This window comes from Artibeus jamaicensis, unplaced genomic scaffold (assembly GCF_021234435.1).
Source record: "Artibeus jamaicensis isolate MK-2021 breed Jamaican fruit bat unplaced genomic scaffold, CSHL_Jam_final contig_548, whole genome shotgun sequence".
Lineage (NCBI taxonomy): Eukaryota > Metazoa > Chordata > Mammalia > Chiroptera > Phyllostomidae > Artibeus > Artibeus jamaicensis.
In genome coordinates, this window is record NW_026521883.1 from 20,197,638 (window position 1) to 20,214,697 (window position 17,060).

The 17,060-nt window shown below is 48.3% G+C and overlaps 1 protein-coding gene across 1 annotated transcript in view; it reads right to left on the minus strand.

The window, feature by feature from the left end:
- The window catches only part of GLDN (gliomedin), a 59,553-nt gene that overhangs the window by 15,666 nt on the left and 26,827 nt on the right, over positions 1–17,060 (minus strand). Inside the window, exons 2-4 of the mRNA XM_037143058.2 lie at positions 10,441–10,492; positions 4,179–4,196; positions 3,719–3,826 (exon numbers count right to left, since the gene is read on the minus strand). Of these exons, the coding sequence (XP_036998953.2) occupies positions 3,719–3,826; positions 4,179–4,196; positions 10,441–10,492 (178 nt within the window). The remainder of the gene's footprint in view (positions 1–3,718; positions 3,827–4,178; positions 4,197–10,440; positions 10,493–17,060) is intronic.

Here is a 17,060-nt window from a genome sequence, read left to right on the forward strand (position 1 = left end):
TCCAGGTGCATATGTATTATACGGATACGAGTTCACACACACTCACTCAGTCTTCCTAACGACGCTATGAGGTTGACACTATTATTTCCCCATTATATAGATGAGGAAACCGTGGCACAGAGTGATTAAGTCACATGCCCCAGGGCACACAGCTAGTAAGTGGAAGAGCCAGAACTCAAACTGAGGCATCGGGCTCCGGCCCCTGCTAGTCCTCCACCAAGCTTAGCACGATTAACATAGGACACTGGGGGTTAACTTCGATGCTTCCGTCTCCTGGAAGCAACTGCTAGGCTATAGCTCTGAAACTCTGATTTCGTCCCGCTAGTGTATCTCATAACATGTTGTTCTTTTCTACAAACATGCACCTCACGTTGTGAGCACAGATGTTTTAGATTTTTGACTTTAACAATGAGATGGAAAGTTCTAGAATAGGGGCCACATGTGTTTTGTTTCCTCGGCAGTAATTTGAACTTGCCCAGTAAATATCTGCCAACAAACATGTCCACCTTCTTCTGCTCAGTACTGTCCTTGGCTCGCCCAGAGGCTCACTTCTACTGGTCACTAGATGCTGCTGCTCCTCTGGGCTCCGCCCAGGCTCTCCTTGCACCAGGCCTACAGATCCATGGCCTCCAATACTCCCTGACGTAGACTCTGTCCCCATGGTCTCCGCTGACTGCAGATCCATCTGCATCTCCAGGGCCCCTGGCATCTCCCCCCCTGATATCTCAGTCCTAGCACATCCACCACTGAGCTCCTGACCGTGTCCCTGAACCCGAGTCAGTGCAGGGCTCCCACCTCAGGTCAGGCAGGGCAGAGACCCCACTGAGTCCCTAGGGGTGCCTCCCTGCTGCTTCCTCTGTATATCCACCTACCATCATGGACTGCTGATTTCACCCCCGAATATCACTTCACTCCATTTGCTCTCCACACCCCCACCTGCCATCCCTTCCACCTGCATTTTGTGAAGCTTCTGAACCATCTCCCAGCCTCCACTCTTGCTTGTCTGCTGTGCTTATTTCAGTGTGTTCTCACACAGCAGTTGCAGTGGTAATTTACAAAGGCAGACCTGATCCTTCACTGTCTCCTACTCGACACCCCTCAGTGGCTTCTCACTGCTCTCAGAATAGAGCCACTTCCCCTCTGTGGCTCTGCCAGCTCTGGCCCCCCTCCAGGAAATTTGACTGTTGGGTAGGATGGACATTCCAGGGCTCAGGTAGGGAGGGGGAGGGAAAGCACAGCCCTGGGGCCTTTAGAAGGGAGACTGGAGAGAAAGCCCTTGTTCTGGAGTCTGAGAGTCAGGGCTGGAGTCTGGGCTGGCCCAGGGCTGAGAATACTGTCAAAACCTCTTCCCATAGAGCCAGCTCTTCAGATAGCCTTTGTCTTTACACTTCTAAAAGGGTGCTTAGCATCCACGTCCCTGGCCTAGGGCAAGGACTCCCTGCTGGGCCCTCAGGGACTCACATTCTAACCTCAGCCTTAGTGGAAATTTCTTGCGCTAAGTGCTGACCTTGCTGAGCCCCAGAGGCCTCCTCACTGGGAAGGTCTGTGTCTTTGCTGCCGTTTCCCTGGGATTTCCAGGAAAGGAGGGTTCGGCCAATCTCAAAAGATAAACAGAATCCAGCACCTTCTCACCCATCCTCTGCTGCCCCCTGCAAGCCTTCTCTGTCCTGCCACCTTTTTCAGCAGGGTGATCAGTTCACCAATGAGACAGGGCAGGTCCCTGCTCTGCTGCAAATTCTCCCCATCTCACTCTGAATACAAACCACAATTCTTCAAGTGCCCAGGGCCGACCTGATTTGGCCTCTTACCTCTTATCCTCTCTGTCCAGCCACCCTGGCTTCCTGGCATCTTCTCAGACTCCGAGGGCAAGCTGGACTTCTGTGCTTGGCTGAAACCGCCCCCACCAGGGCCCCTGGGACTCCCGCTCTCACCTCCTCCAGGTGTTCTTCCAACACTCCCTTTTCAGGGGGTCTTTGGCGGCTCCCCACTCTACCGTGACACTCCGCACCCACACACTTCCCACCCCCTCTCCTGACTCCATTTTTTCTCTTAGCACCTAACACCAGGTAACAGACAATATATTCTACTTATTTATCTTGTTTATTGTTCATCTGCCCAGATTGGAATGGCAGCTTTATGAAGGCAGGGATTTTATCAGCTTTTTCATTTCTGGATCTCCATCTAGAACAGTATCTGCCACATAAATACTCAGCACCTAAACGAATGAACTTTTTCTTTCCTGCCCTCCCTGGGTGGTGGGCTGCAGGCCAAGTACACCTCCGCGAAGCCAGAGATCTATCTCTAACCCTCCTGGAAAACCACGCCTTTCCGACCTGTCCCACTCCTGGCGCCAGCACTGTGGCCCCTCCCCTCCTAGCTGCCCCTCGTAATACTCCCGTGCTGAATCCTCACAACCGGGTCACATTTCTGGGGGCTGCCCAGGATAAGCCAATGTCTGCACATGGACAGTCATCATTATTCAATGCTGATGTTCATTTATAATTAGTATCCAACATGGGATGATCTAGAACTGCTCTGTAATTCCGGCTGTAATTGCTGGCCTTCTGGGGACGGAGCTGACTCGGGCCATGTTGCCCATCTTCACGGCGGCCGGCCCCTGGAAACATGGGCACGTAGGCTTTGCAAGGGGCAGGGCCTCTCAATGGCTTTCTCCCTCTCCACTGGCTCTCACTAAAATTGGCATGGGAATACGAGCAGGGATGCGAGGAGGGGTTACTGTGCTGTTTGGAAGAACTTCCTAGTAGCTCTTCTAGCCCAGGGCCTGTGCAAGTGAGTCGGAGCAGCAGAGCCAAGAGTTTGAAAAGAAACAAGAGGGTGTGGTGGAGCCTCCACTCCACACAGTGGCTGAGCGCCAGCCCTTCCTAGAAGCGTCCTGAGCATTCTTCACGCCCTGCAGTCGAGTGTCCACAACGCATGTGGCAGCTTTCTTCAGTGACTCTGCCCAGGCCTTCTCCACGACTCCCCAGCATGGGAGCTCAGAGCCCTTTGGAACCCACCGCAGTCCACGCCCCAGCCTCCTGCCAGGCCCTGCTCGGGCCCCTGCTTCCCTGGTTCCCGGGCACATCTGACACCTTCGTGCTCTGGGCCTTTGCTCTGGTAATGGCAATGCTGCTGCTCGCAGCAGGGCAGGGGAAGTCTCTCAGAGATAGCAGCCACACCTTTGTAACCATCCTGAGATCCGTGGACAGGGGACCCTGACGGCTGAGACCCTGCAACCCGAGTGCCCACCTCAGGGAGACCTGGATGCTGCCATTTTATTCAAGCCATTCCAGCTGTTCCTTTAGCCAGGAACCCCAGGGGCTGCCATCACTCAGCTGATTTCCAATCAAACACAGACAGTGTCTGGGCAGAAGGCGGTAGGAGGGCAAGGCAGGCGCCGACCCTCGGAGGGACTTGGGTGTGGCACAGTGAGATGGGAGCCGGTCCTCGGGTGCCGGCTCCTCCGCCTCCCATCTGTGGGTCTGCATCAGAGCAATCAGTTCCCAGGGAGGCTGCTTGTCGAGCTGGAGCTAAACCACCGTCAGTTCCAGAAAGAAAGCCCTGGGCCCCCGAAACACAGCAGCTTGCAGGCAAGAGTGGAACCCGCCTGGCATGCAAAGAGGCAACACGTTTTAGCCACTGGACACACTTCACCCCACTGAAAACGCAGTAACAGAGACAAGCAACGAGAAAAATAATGAAAGCGTTGACAAAATACCCATTTTTCCTCTTTTTCCATTTGCTCCTTTTTCGCCTTTTGGGCCCTGGGGACCAGGCTGTCCGTCCGACCCGTTATGTCCTGGTAAGCCGCCAGCGCCCGGAGGTCCTGTGTCAGAACACGGGAAACAGAAGTATTTAAAAGTCTCCTCGCTGACGCGAAGGTGGTTCCCTCTGGCCAGTGAAACTGGGCAGGCGTCAGCCTGTTCCATCCCCCTTCCTTCTCTACCTTTGCTGCCCTCGCTGAGGCAGTGACAGGTGGGGAATGGTGATGGCAGGTTCTCAAGTGGGGGGGGGCAGGAGAGCTCATAACTGGAGGGGGGAGAGGGAGGGGACACAGTGATGGCCGGGCTGCCTCTAGACTCCTCCACCTTCCCCACCCCAGTCCCTTCTGAGTGATTCTGGGGAGATAGCCACCCGTATCCCCCAACCCGAGAGCTAGGAGAACCACGGGCTCTTACCTGGTGGGCCAGGTGGGCCTGCAATAGAACAAGAAATGTAGGTAATAAACTATAGGTAGAAGAAAGCGAAGCCAGCTCCATGCCCCCAAAACACCCTCCCCCTCCTAAAATGTACTAGTGGGCCACCACCCCGTGCCTCTCACGCACAACTCAGCATATTTGCCAAAAAGATTCTTCACATCAATTCAACATAGACCCATTTGCCAATCAAAATGACTTCTGTTTAAGTTTCGATGGATGAAGAATAACTGAATTGGTTCAGAAATTAGTGGTTTCCCAAGCAATTAACCTAATTAAATGAGGTTGGGTGATGGTACAGGTGGGCACTCGTGCAGCCCTGGCACAGGTCAGCGTCAGCAAATGGTGGGCTGCCGTCTGACCGTCAGGAGAGCAGTCCCAAGTGCTCCTGCACAGCCAGTTTGTCTCCTCCACGCCACTGCCACCACTGTGCTGAGGGGAGCTCCCAGCAGAGGCCGGCCTGCCCAGCCTCTGTTTTGTGGCATGAAAGAGGCTGAGAAAAACTGAGGGCCCAGATCAGGTAACGAGTACTTTCCTTGGTGTGCAATCACCCAGGAAATCTAAGGGGGTTTGGATGAATACTTACACGTAATCCAACAAAAAAGATTTTGCTCCCACAAACAGGAGAGTCTCATCAATTACTCTTTCGGAGCATTCAGACAAGCTAATGAGGTGGTAGGAGGGCAGAGGAGGCCCTTCCGTGTCTCCGGACTGCGTGGAATGACTACTGACACTGCGGGGGAAAGGTCTTTCCATAAATCCAAGCTTGGGGCCTTTCAGAAAAAAATCACCATTTACTAAGCACTTACTACGTGCACCAAAATCTGCTAAGAAGCAGAAATCCTGGTCCCTGTGTCTGTTACATCTACAACCTACCTGGGGAAGGTAGACCCTTGTATATCACAATGAAATATGGGCGAGCTACAGAGAAGCAACCCCCCAGACGGGGCACTGGGGCAGGCAGGGCACACGGCTGCCCAGGAAGGCCTTCAGAGAGGGTGAGCCGCGAGCTGGGCCGTGGAGGAAACAGTGGGCCTGAGGAGGCTGCCGGGGTGAGGGAGGGCTGCACACCCCATGATGGGGACCAGGAGGAGCAGTAGCACAGCGGTGGGAACATGCACGGTTTAGGGTGGGCCAGGAAGAAGACTGGTCAAGCTGGTGTGTGGGGATGAGGCTGAGTCAGTACTCAGAGGGGCAGATGTGGGGCGGTCGTTCTCAAATGCCAAATGGAGAGGAGTGAATGGTATCTGTGAGGCACTAGGGAGCTACAGTAGATTCTAAAGGTAGGGAGAGTGGGGGCAACACCGTGAAGTCTGCATTTGAGATCTTCTGGGCAGATGGAAGTTGACAAGAACTTGGAAATAAGATGAGAGAGAGAAAGAGGGAGGAGAGGGTAGGGGGAAAATAGCCAAAGGGTCTTTGTAGTTAACATTAGTGACAAGGTTATGGACAAATGTGGTTGATGACTGCAGAGAAAGCTAGAAACTCCAAAGGTATTTCAGCAGAAGAATGGGCAGGGTCCCACGTCCGACTGGGTAGGAAGCAAAGAAAGCCTAGGCTACTGATGGAGAGAGGCTATTTTACGTACACGGGGACTCATGGGAGAATATATGTTCGAAGGTATGCTTTCAGTATACATAGTCCTACTTTGGGCAAGCGTGATTTGTAGAAAATGGCACCAGATTTTGTAGGGTTAGCATAGCCTGTGGCCACATGAATTTTCCACAAGGCAGTGCACACACCCACTGGCCAGGGAGGGGAGATGTGGACAGCTGACAGACGTCCACAGAAATCAGTCCATCATCACTCCCAGCTGCAGGTAGAGCCAAATTCAGATGTGCAGATTGGTAAGGAAAAGCGGTAAACAAGAAAGAATCAGCTGTACGTAACAGGCTTCAACTTCCCTGGGACAGCCCCGCAACCGCGTCCACGCAGCAGGTCTGCCAGGCCGGAGGTGCGTACCAGGACTTGTCAGCCATGGCCAAGGCTGTCACTGGAGGGAAGTACTTAGATTCAGATTTCCTGACGATCCCTGGACACTCTGTGACTGCAGTTCTTACTCACTGAGTCCACAGAACCCCCTGGAATGCTTGCTGCAATGCAGCTATCTGGGTCCCATCTGGAGATTCTAATTCAATTTGGATACAGAGGCCCAGGAACCTGCATTTTTTTTTTTACCAAGCATGACCAGAGATTGGGATGCAGATGGTCCTGGGTTCCTTCTCACCTCCCACCTGGTGTGAACATTTTCTGGGAAAAGGATCACTAACAATCACTAACAGTAGATCCTTGAAGGGGTCCTTGACCCTGGAAAGGTTGAGAGCTATTCGTTTTGAGGAAAAAGTAAAATGCCTGGGCCAACCAAATTTGGGGGTTCAGAGGGCTTGGGGGAGGCCGGTGATAGAAAAGGTACCAGGAAAAAGAGGGAGTGATCCGAAGATGTGTGTGTGTGTGTGTGTGTGTGTCGGGGGAGGGGAGGGCGTGGAATGCAGCAGGTTCTGTGCCCTGAAGCTACTGGAGGAGAGAATTTTGGAAGAGAGAGGATGACAGACACTCCCAAGAGCTCAGAGGAGGGTGCTCCAGTGACAGCAAGCCCCACCCCGCTGTCTCCTCAGGGTGCCCGCTGAGCTGCCCTTGGGCTCCCTACAGTTGGAGGAGGCCCCACACGTGCGGCATCGTAATAACGTCAATGTCACATTATATACATGTGCCGACTGGGCATTTAGAAGCTGTTCTCAGCTCCTGACCCTTCTCCTTTTCTGAATTACAGACCCCCTAGGAGTACCTGTGGACAGTGTATCCTGTTGCTACCATACCAGGCCTGGTTTCCTGGGCCTGCCACCAGAGCAGTTGACAGGGCCCCACGCTCAGAAGGGGCCCTGAGCTTGTGTATAACGCCCTGTGGTTGCCATCCAGAAGTTCTTAATCATTTTATCTTAGGATTTATGTTTTGTAAATGAAGTCCCGTGGGACGATGAAGCGCATTCCAGGGACTTGGAACCTTGGTGCATTTGTGGGGCTCCCCCGCCTCCCCGCCTCCCCAGGTCAGGCTTGCTCCCTGCTCCCCACCCAGTCAGCGTCAGTGACGGCTGCCGCCTCCCATCCCAGTGGGGACCCAGCAGGACTGCAGGCAAGGCTGCAGTCCGGCTAGTGTGTGCCCTGCGTGCTTGAGTCATGGGGGTGGTGGCCCTGTGCCTGTGAAGGTCTATACTCCCTAGGTGAGCCAGCCGTGCCTCGGAGAGTCCAATATTAAATAGCAATCCAAAAAGCCCTACCATAGCAGGTTGCAAGGGAGACCATGAAAGAAAGGAGTAGAGCCTTCTTCTTGCTTTTGAAACAAGGGCCTCTGCAGTTTTGCTGTGCACTGGACTCTGCAAGTGACACAGCTGGCTCTGACCATGCGCCACACCCTCCTGGGCAGAGTCCACTAGAATTGGCCGCATCCTCCATGGGAGCTGAGCCCCTTACATTTTTTCCTCCTTAAAATGTAAAATTGACCCATCACATGCCTAGTTTGCCTAGCTCACAAACTACAGGTCTGTGAATGGCCTTGCACAGAGCCAGAAAAGACTCCATGAGCCTGCTCAGTGGTGACTGTGCTCCATCATTGATGTCTGCCCAGACACAGGATAAGGAGTAGTGACAAGTGTCGTGGCTGGGTTGGAGTCACTTGGCGGCAAGGAGAGTGAGCACCACCCTGACAAGCAGTTCAGCAATGTGACAGCTTAGAGGTTTCTAGCAAGTCCACCTGAGGAGGCCGCTGCAAGTGAAGGGTGCCCACGAACCTGCCTTCTTCAAGGCACCTGCTCTGGGGGGCTCTGAGGAAATCTGGGCTCAGGGGTCAGAAGCCTCTATAAAAGCCTATGTTGTTTGACTAACAAACCCCGCGGAGGACTGTAGCTAGTGAATCACCCTCATCTTCACCTGAGATGTCACAGGCTGCACAAAACTTCATGGTATCTGTCTTTGTCCCTGTAGTAACCACAGCTGAGCCCAGGAAAAGGGACAGGAATTTGGTCTCATGGTCACAGCTGGACTAGACCCCTGTCACAAGCACCTGCTTTTTAAAAAAACGAACCCAGTGTAAAGCCAGATCTCGTTCTCAGGCCCCTGCCCAGGGTCCGCCCTGGAGACCCTTCCTACCTGCGCCTCGCTGGGGCCTGGACCAGGGCTCTCTCACCGGCCCTCCCGGAGTTGCCAATTCAGTCCCCACCCCCACCAGGCAGCCTGGCACGTCCCAAGGCACCATCTCACTTTGTAACTTGTGCTTTTCACACCAAAGTTTTAATGGAAGAGCTATCTGTGTAAAAGGAGGCCCAATTTCAAGCTGGTATGTAAGAAAGGAGAAGGTCCTGGCTTTTGAAAAGCATTCTGAGGTGCCGAAGAATAGCCTCCAGTACGGATGCAGTTCCCGCCCGCGATCAATCTCCCCTAAGTGGTCTCAATGGGTCCATCCCGCATTCACTGCACAGAATCTCTCTCCTCTGTCACTGTAAAAATCAAAAAGGAAGAGGCTTTTCCTGTGCCTCTCAATAGGCTTTTGTGTCTATAATTCCACCCATCTGAGCGTTTCGCTAGCACTCATTACTGTCACACGTGGTAACTCTAAAAAGGGACTTCAAGAGATAGAAGAAAGGTGCTTAAGCCACACGAGTTTCAGAATAAGGGACCAACCTGTTCCGAAGACACTTCATATTCTGTGAGGGCTGAAATGTGACGGAGTAACTCCATTAGCATTTACCAAGAAGCCCGGGATCACGGCTTTTCTCTCCGAGGCCAAACTAAGTGAATGAGAGTCAGACTCGGACTCAGGGTTCCTTGGGGACGTGTCTTTCTCACCAACCCACCACCCCCATTAACCACGTAAGTAAACCCCAGATTTAGTCACTCAGCAAACTCTCCCCGAGCACCGACTGCACACCAGTAACGTGAGGCACTGGGGAGACCACTGCCGAAAGCGGGGGAGCTTCTGACTACTCGATGGACGCCAGGCAGGGTTTTTCAGCCTCCGGCGGCGGTGCAGCCCTGGCTGGCGGGGTAGAGTGTGAACGGGGCCTCCCCAGAGCCTGGGGCCATAGGCTGAGGGTGGCCCAGCAAAGCTTCAGAGGCGACACTGTCTTTGGTTACATTGTTAAGTCCATGAGAGTGTATTTATTCCATAATAGACTTTTAAATCCTCACCCGAGGAGATTTCTACTGATTTCTTGGAGAGAGAGAAAAGGGGAGAGGAAGAGAGCAATAAACAGAAGGAGAGAGGGAGAGACATCAGTGTGACAGAGAAACATCAGTCGGTTGCCTCCTGTGTGCACCCCAATGGGGATCAAACCCGCGACCCAGGTATGTACCCTGGCTGGGACAGTGCTCCATCCGACCGGGCCACTGGCCGGGGCTCAATCTCAGACTTTCATTGCAAAAACAGTTTTTTATTTTTCAGAGTGCTATACTCTCCTCGGAGAGGCAGTAAATGCAGTGCCTGGGACAGGGCTCTGCAGGCCCACGGTGGGGTGGGGTGGGGAACACCCCACGAATTCCTTGCTCCCAGCTTCCAAAGTCAGGACGTAGGTGCCCGTCCCCTCAGGGGAGACGCAGGACTCTGTCAGACTCAGGTGTGGACAAGCATATTAAAACCACTCCCCTGCTCCCCGCCCCACCCATCAGCCATTCCCGGTGCTGAGGCCTGCTCTGCCTGGACGCTGATTCTCTTCTGTCTGTTTGTCCTCGGATGACTGAGTAGAGGGGGGTCAGCGAGTGACCAACTGCTGGTCCCCCCAGCACACAGTAGGCACCACACAGACCACTCTTCATAAACTGTTTTCCTGACTGATTAGCAATTTGCTCCTAGAGCTTCCCACTCATGCTCTGCCGATTGCACATGTACGATGTAGGGAAAGTTACTTCTGGTAAGAGAACGCTACATTCAGCAAGGCCTTTTTCCTTTCTTGCTTTCCCCTTTAAAACACTGGAACAGGGAGACATCTGAGGCACCAGTTCAAGGTGCCACACGTTTCTAGTCGCCCAAGACCTCATTATTTACCATGGCTATGCTTCTATGGCAATACCGAAAATAGTATTTTCCATAGCTATGTTACAACTGATGTTCATCCCACTAAAAACATCTGGTGAAAGTAAACCAACACATATTTTTATAACCTACAGTGTTAGTGAGTGTCGTTGGGCCCCAGCCCTTTGGAGAGGACACCCGTGCACCTTGTGAGCAGCGCGGTCAACGGCCCGGCCAGCCTACCTGTGAGGCAGATCCCCTTGGTGCTGTTGCACAGGTCCACCATCACTCGGATCTGCAGGGAGAGAGGCAGGGTCAGAGCTGCACAGCCGGCCGAGGGCCCTGCGCTTGCCCTTTATTCGGACAAGAAGAAAGCCATGACAGAAATTCACAAAGTAACTTGGGGAGAATAGGCAGAAGTCGAAGGAAAAGTTAACCAAAGACAGAAAAGAAACCTTTAACAGATCTCAAGATACATGGTATCAGAAGCTCATCCGTCGACAACATCAGCAGGATCTCCTTGATCTCTATCAGTCTGAGAAGACAGGGGCTGGGGAAGGAACTGCCAGATTCAGTTTTCAAGGCGGTACTGCGCTGGCTCCCATGAGTGCAAAGGTCTCAACCTGTGAGCCTAACTAAAGAGGGTCACTAGGTTTAGTGGTTAGGAGCAAGGGGCAAGGCACTTAAAACACTCGACACTTTGGTTTTTTTTTTTTTGAAAATGTGAATAATATGAGCGCCTGTCTTGAGCTCTGTCCCTGGCGCCCCAGGGGAGTCATCCTCCTGCCACGGGGATGCTGCCTACCCACTGCCGATGGCCACCTGTGGAGGGGGGCTCGCTGCAGCGTGCTACTAGCCTGATATCTGGTTCCCCTCACACACTGTGCAGCTCCTGCTCCCACCCATCCCCCACACCACTCCCAGTGAGCTTCACGAAAACCAGATCTGATGGGGCCAGTCCTGATTCAAACGTGTCTGCGATTCCTCACTGCTCTGAAGACAGAGCAGAATTCCTCTTCCTCTGGACTCACCTCGCACTGCTTCCCCCTCCCTTTTAAAAGTCTGTCCTCTAGGTACACCCTGCCTCAGTTTGCTCATCTGTAAAATAGAGAGAGGAGCTGTGCTTACTTCTGAGGACTGTTGAGAAGAGTAAATAAAACTGTTAGAAGTGAAGATCCGAGAGCAGTGCCTAGCACTCAGGAAGCACACACAAAGTGTTTTTTCCCTTTCTTGGAGGAAGCAGAGTACATTACGTGCACAGAAGCATGGATGCTGAAGCCAAACTACCTGTGTTCAAATCATACTGCCATTCAGAGCAGTGTGACCTTGGACAATGTACTGAACCTCTCTGTGCATCAGTGCCCTGGCTGAAGGTCAAGTTCACAACACCTACCTCGGAGCATGGGTGTGTGCACTGAATGGGAAAATACATGCAACACAGTCAGAACAGGGCCCCACATCTGATTTGCCCACTCTATTTATGCTGCTGTTTTGATGGTTCTTTGAAGGTTCTTTGATGGTTCTAAGAAGAACTTAGTTAATTTATCAATTTACCATCCATGAATTTTAAATCTCTAGACACAGCAATTTTTAGACCCCTAAAATGTGGCATTTCAAAATTGTGGGGAGAAAACATATTAGTTAAGAAATAGAGTAGACATCCTGGGAGAAAATAAAAAGCCAAATCCTTCTCTCCTTACACTAAATAAGTTAATTAAATGATACTGATCAAAAACTTAAAACTAAAAAAGAAACTAGTAAACATACCAGAGGAAAACTTGGGGAAAATATTTATTATGGCATCAGATTAGGAAAGACTTTTCTGGGAATGAAACAATCCCCATACTATATATAGAAAGAGGTAGAAGTAATACATTTGACTATTTAATAATTAAAATTTTCTGCAAGAGGAACATTCTACTAGCAATAACAAAGGAGAGACACACACCTAGAAAAATAATTGCAAAGGGTTTGTATATAAAGAGTGGTTAAGAAGCAATATGTAAAGGAACAAGAAACCAACAGAAAAATGGGCAATGGACCCAAGAGGGAAGTTCAAAGAAAGAAAAGAGTGCCCCATCTTCACTTAGAGTTAAGGAGATACGTCCAAATGATGAACTACTATTCTCACCTCTTAGGTTCTAAGTGCAAAGACTAACAGCACATGTCCCAGGCGTGTCAGGAAAGCAGTACTCATGTGTCGTACTGAGGGGAGTGTAAAGGGATACTCTCTTTGGGGGGATTTAGGCAACAGCTACTGAAATTTAAATGGATCTACCTTTCGATCCACCCATTTCACTCTGGGATTTACTACACAGGTGCGCTCATATACCTGTGAGAAGGTACAAGCACAAAGATGGCTCCTGCAGGAATGTGGGCGAGAGAAGACAGTGAAAAACCCTAAATATTGGTCAGGGAGGTCTGGTTAAACAAAGTGTAGCAAAGCCCCCCCCCACACACACACAAATGCTGTGAAGAGAAACAGAACTTAAATCCCCAAGGCTGATAATGAAAGCTCTCCGAGATAAATGGGAAAATGCAAAGTACAGAGCAGCATATATAATGCTTCATTTACATGAAAAAGTGGTGCACACACACACGCTTCCACGTGCTTCTTTCTCGCCACTTTTGAGATTCTCTCCTTCTTTGGCTGTCCAGACTATTTCTGGAGAAAAATCTAAAAAGCCTCCAGTGAAGAGGAATGGAGGGCCAGGTCGGGGGGGAACTGTACTGAGAATGATATGCCCTTTTGTTTTACTCAAAATTTTCACTCTTTCAATCACACTCTCTTTTAAAAGACCATGTTTTGATTTGATGGGAGACATTGTTTTGTCTCCCACTAGGTTTATTCTGTCTGCTAGGAGCCCCAGAGAAAAACTCCAACTGCATTTACTTTTTGTCAAGTCTGTCGGGTGCTTACTGCTGGCACTAGAAATTTATCGTGAAATATATCATACACATCACAGATACATAAAATGTGGGTGAACAGTTTAAAGATGAATAAGAAAAACAAACACGTATATGCCACCCCCACCTTTAGGACTGAAAACATGCCCGGGAACACACAGGTGCCCCTCCCCAAAACACCCTGCTCCCTCCCCTGACCCCAACAACTCTCTGAGCTGAAGGTTTTGGGCCCCATTTCTTTCCCTTTTACACAGATAAGAACGTAAGAGGCTTAGAGAGGTGGCGTCTCTTATACAGGTTCACATGGTCTGGTTCATCGAAGAGTTGGGCTTCCAGTCCAGGTGTGCTGGTTACAGGCCTGCTACCTGATTTATGACGGCTCTGATGATTGCCTGAATGGAACCAGACAACAAATTTCGATTCATTGTTTTCAGTCATTTTCATAAATGAACATAATCAGCTGCACCATGGACAAAACTTATTGTCTAAAAGATGTATAATTGCCCATTGAAAGGCCCGTTAAAGACTTTACAATTCTTCATTTGCTGCCTTGGGGAAGCACAGCAGGAGGAGCAGCTTGAAAGAACAGAAACATCAATAGGAAAAATTAGTCTTTCTCTTTTATTCTCATAGTGGCCTGAGGTAGGCCCAGGTTCTGTTAAAAAAAAAAAAAGGATGAAGAAGATTTCATTTTCTGACTTTTTGGCTTTATTTCTATACTGAAAGTCAATTAGATATTTACCAAGAAATTGTGTTATTCTTCACTTGGGTGTATCACTTGGGAATATTCTTTTAACAAGTGTGGGTTCGGTAAGATTGTATTACTGTGAAACATAAGATATGAAGAGGTGTGGCCACAAGAAAGTCAGAAATATTTGCTTTCCTAATAGTGATGATTAAGAATTTGGATGAAAATAATAAAATCCAAAATTGAAAGTCACAAAAGCTAGTTGTCAAATCAAGGAGTCACATTTGGTTCAGAGGGCTTCCTAAGTCTTTTTTTTTAATTTGTTCAAGTATAGTTGTTCAAGTTTAGTTCTCTTCATTTCCTCCCCTAACCACTACCCTCCCCCACCCATCCCCACCTCCTACCCTCAGTCCCACTCCGCTTTGGCTTTATCCATATGTCCTTTACACATGTTCCTGATGACCCTTCCCCTTTATTCCCCTATTATCACCTCCCCCTCCCCTATGGTTAATGTCAGTTTGTTCTTTAATTTTTTAAGTTTTTTTTTTGTTTTCATTTTTGTAAAATTTTATTAATTTTAGACAGATGGGAAGGGAAGGAGAAAGAGAGGGAGAGAAACATCAGTGTGTGGTTGCCTCTTACGTGCCACCCACTGGGGACCTGGCCCACAACCCAGGCACATGCCCTGACTAGGATTAGAACTAGTGACCCTTTGGTTCACAGGCTGGTGCTCAATCCACTGAGCCACATCAGCTAGGGTTGTCAGTTTGTTCTTTATTTCAATGTCTCTGGTTATATTTTGCTTGCTTGTTTTTTTGATTAGCTTTCACTTACAGGTGAGATCATATGGTATTTGTCTTTTACTGCCTGGCTTACTTCACTTAGCATAATGCTCTACAGTTCCATCCATGCTGTTGCAAAGGGTAGGAGTTCCTTCTTTCTTTCTGCTGCGTTGTATTCCATTGTGTAAATGTACCACAGTTTTTTGATTCATTCGTTTGCTGATGGCACTTAGGTTGCTTCCAACACTTGGCTATTGTAAATTGTGCTGCTATGAACATTGGGGTGCATTTTGAATTGGTGCTTCAGGATTCTTAGGGTATAATCTCAGCAGTGGAATTGCCAGGGATCAAAAGGCAGTTCCATTTTTACTTTTCTGAGGAAATTCCATACTGTTTTCCATACTGGTTGCACCAGTCTGCATTCCCACCAACAGTGCACTAGGGTTCCCTTTCCTCCACAACCCCACCAGCACTTCCTGTAAGTTGATTTGGTTATGATGGCCATTCTGACATGTGTGAGGTGGTATCTCATTGTGGTTTTAATTTGCATCTCTCTGATGGCTAGTGATGCTGAACATCCTTTCATATGTTTCTGGGCCCTCTGTATGTTCTCTTTGGAGAAGTGTCTGTTCAGGTCCTTCGCCCATTTTTAAATTGGATTGTGTAATCTCTTGGAGTGGAGTTGTGTGAGTTCTTTATATATTTTTAAGATCAGACCCCTGTCCAAGGTATCATTGGCAGATATATTTTCCCATACAGTTAGCTCTCTTTTCATTTTGTTGATGTTTCTTTATTCATGCTTTTAAATTTGATGAGGTCCCATTAGTTTATCTTTATGTCCCTTGCTCTAGGGGACATATTGGTGAAAATACTGCTGTGTGTAATATCTGAGATCTTCATGCCTATGTTTTCCTCTAGGACTTTTATGGCTTATATTTAAGTCTTTTATCCATCTTGAGTTTATTTCTGTGAATGGTGTAAGTTGGTGGCCAACTTTCATTCTTTTGCATGTAGTCATTCAAATCTCCCAACACCATTTGTTGAAGAAACTATTTTTATTCCATTTTATGCTTCTGCATAAATATTAATGCAGGTATTAACTGACCTTTGTCAAATATTAATTGACCGTAGAGACTTGGGTTTATTTCTGAGCTCTCTATTCTGTTCCATTGATCTATGTGTCTGTTCTTATGCCAGTACCAAACTGTTTTGACTACCATGGCCCTGTTTTACAGTTTAATATCAAGTATTGTGATCCCTCCTACTTTGTTTTTCTATCTTAAAATTGCTGCAGCTATTTGGGGTTGTTTATGGTTCCACATAAATTTTGAAATGTTTGTTCCATAGCTGTGAAATATACCACTGGTATTTTAGTAGGGATTGTGTTGAATCTATAAATTGCTTTGGGTAGTATGGACACTTTGATGATGTTAATTCTTCCAATCCATGAACACAGATATGCTTCTATTTGTTTGTGTTTTCCTTAATTTCTTTCTTCAGTATTGTGTAGTTTTCTAAGTACAGATCTTTTACCTCCTTGGTTAAGTTTATTCCTAGGTGCTTTATTTTTCTTGTTGATATATCAAATGGGATTTTCCCTCCTGATTTCTATTTCTGATATTTCATTGTTGATATACAAAATGCCTTTGATTTCTGAATATTGACTTTGTATCCCACTATTTTACCAAATTCAATTATTATGTAGGGTAGATTTTTGTAGGATTTTCTATGGACACTATTATGTCATTTGCAAACAATGACAGTTTTGCATCCTCCTTTCCAATTTGGATGCTTTTTATTTATTTTCTTGTCTGATTGTTGTGGCTAGGACTTCCAAAACTATGTTGAATAGAAGTTGTAAAAGCGGACATCTTTGTCTTGTTCCTGATTTTCATGGAAAAGCTTTTAGTTTTTGCCCATTGAGTATGATGTTGGCTATAGGGCTCTCATACATGGCCTTTATTATGTTGAGGTATGTTCCCTCTACTCCTACTTTGCTGAGTGTTTTTATCATAAATGGGTGCTGTACCTTATCAAATGCTTTTTCCACATCTATTGATATGATCATGTGATTTTTGTCTTTCCTTTTGTTCTGTGAATATTGTACCATCCTTGCATCCCTGGGATGAATCCCACTTGATTATGGTGTATGATTTTTATAATGTATTGCTGAATGTGGTTTGCCAATATTTTGTTGAGGATTTTATCGTCTATGTTCATCAGTGATATTGGCCTATAGTTTTCTTTCTTTGTCGTGTCTTTATCTGGTTTTGGGATTAGGATGATGCTGATTTCATAAAAAGAGTTTGGGAGTCTTTCCTCTTCTTGGATTTTTTGGAATAGTCTGTGAAGGGTGGGGTTAGCTCTTTCTTAAATGTTTTGTAAAATTCTCCTGTGCAACCATCCATTCCAGGGCTTTTGTGTGCCGGGAGTTTTTTCATTACTTCTTTGATTTCACCAGCTGTTATCAGTCTGTTCTGGCTTTC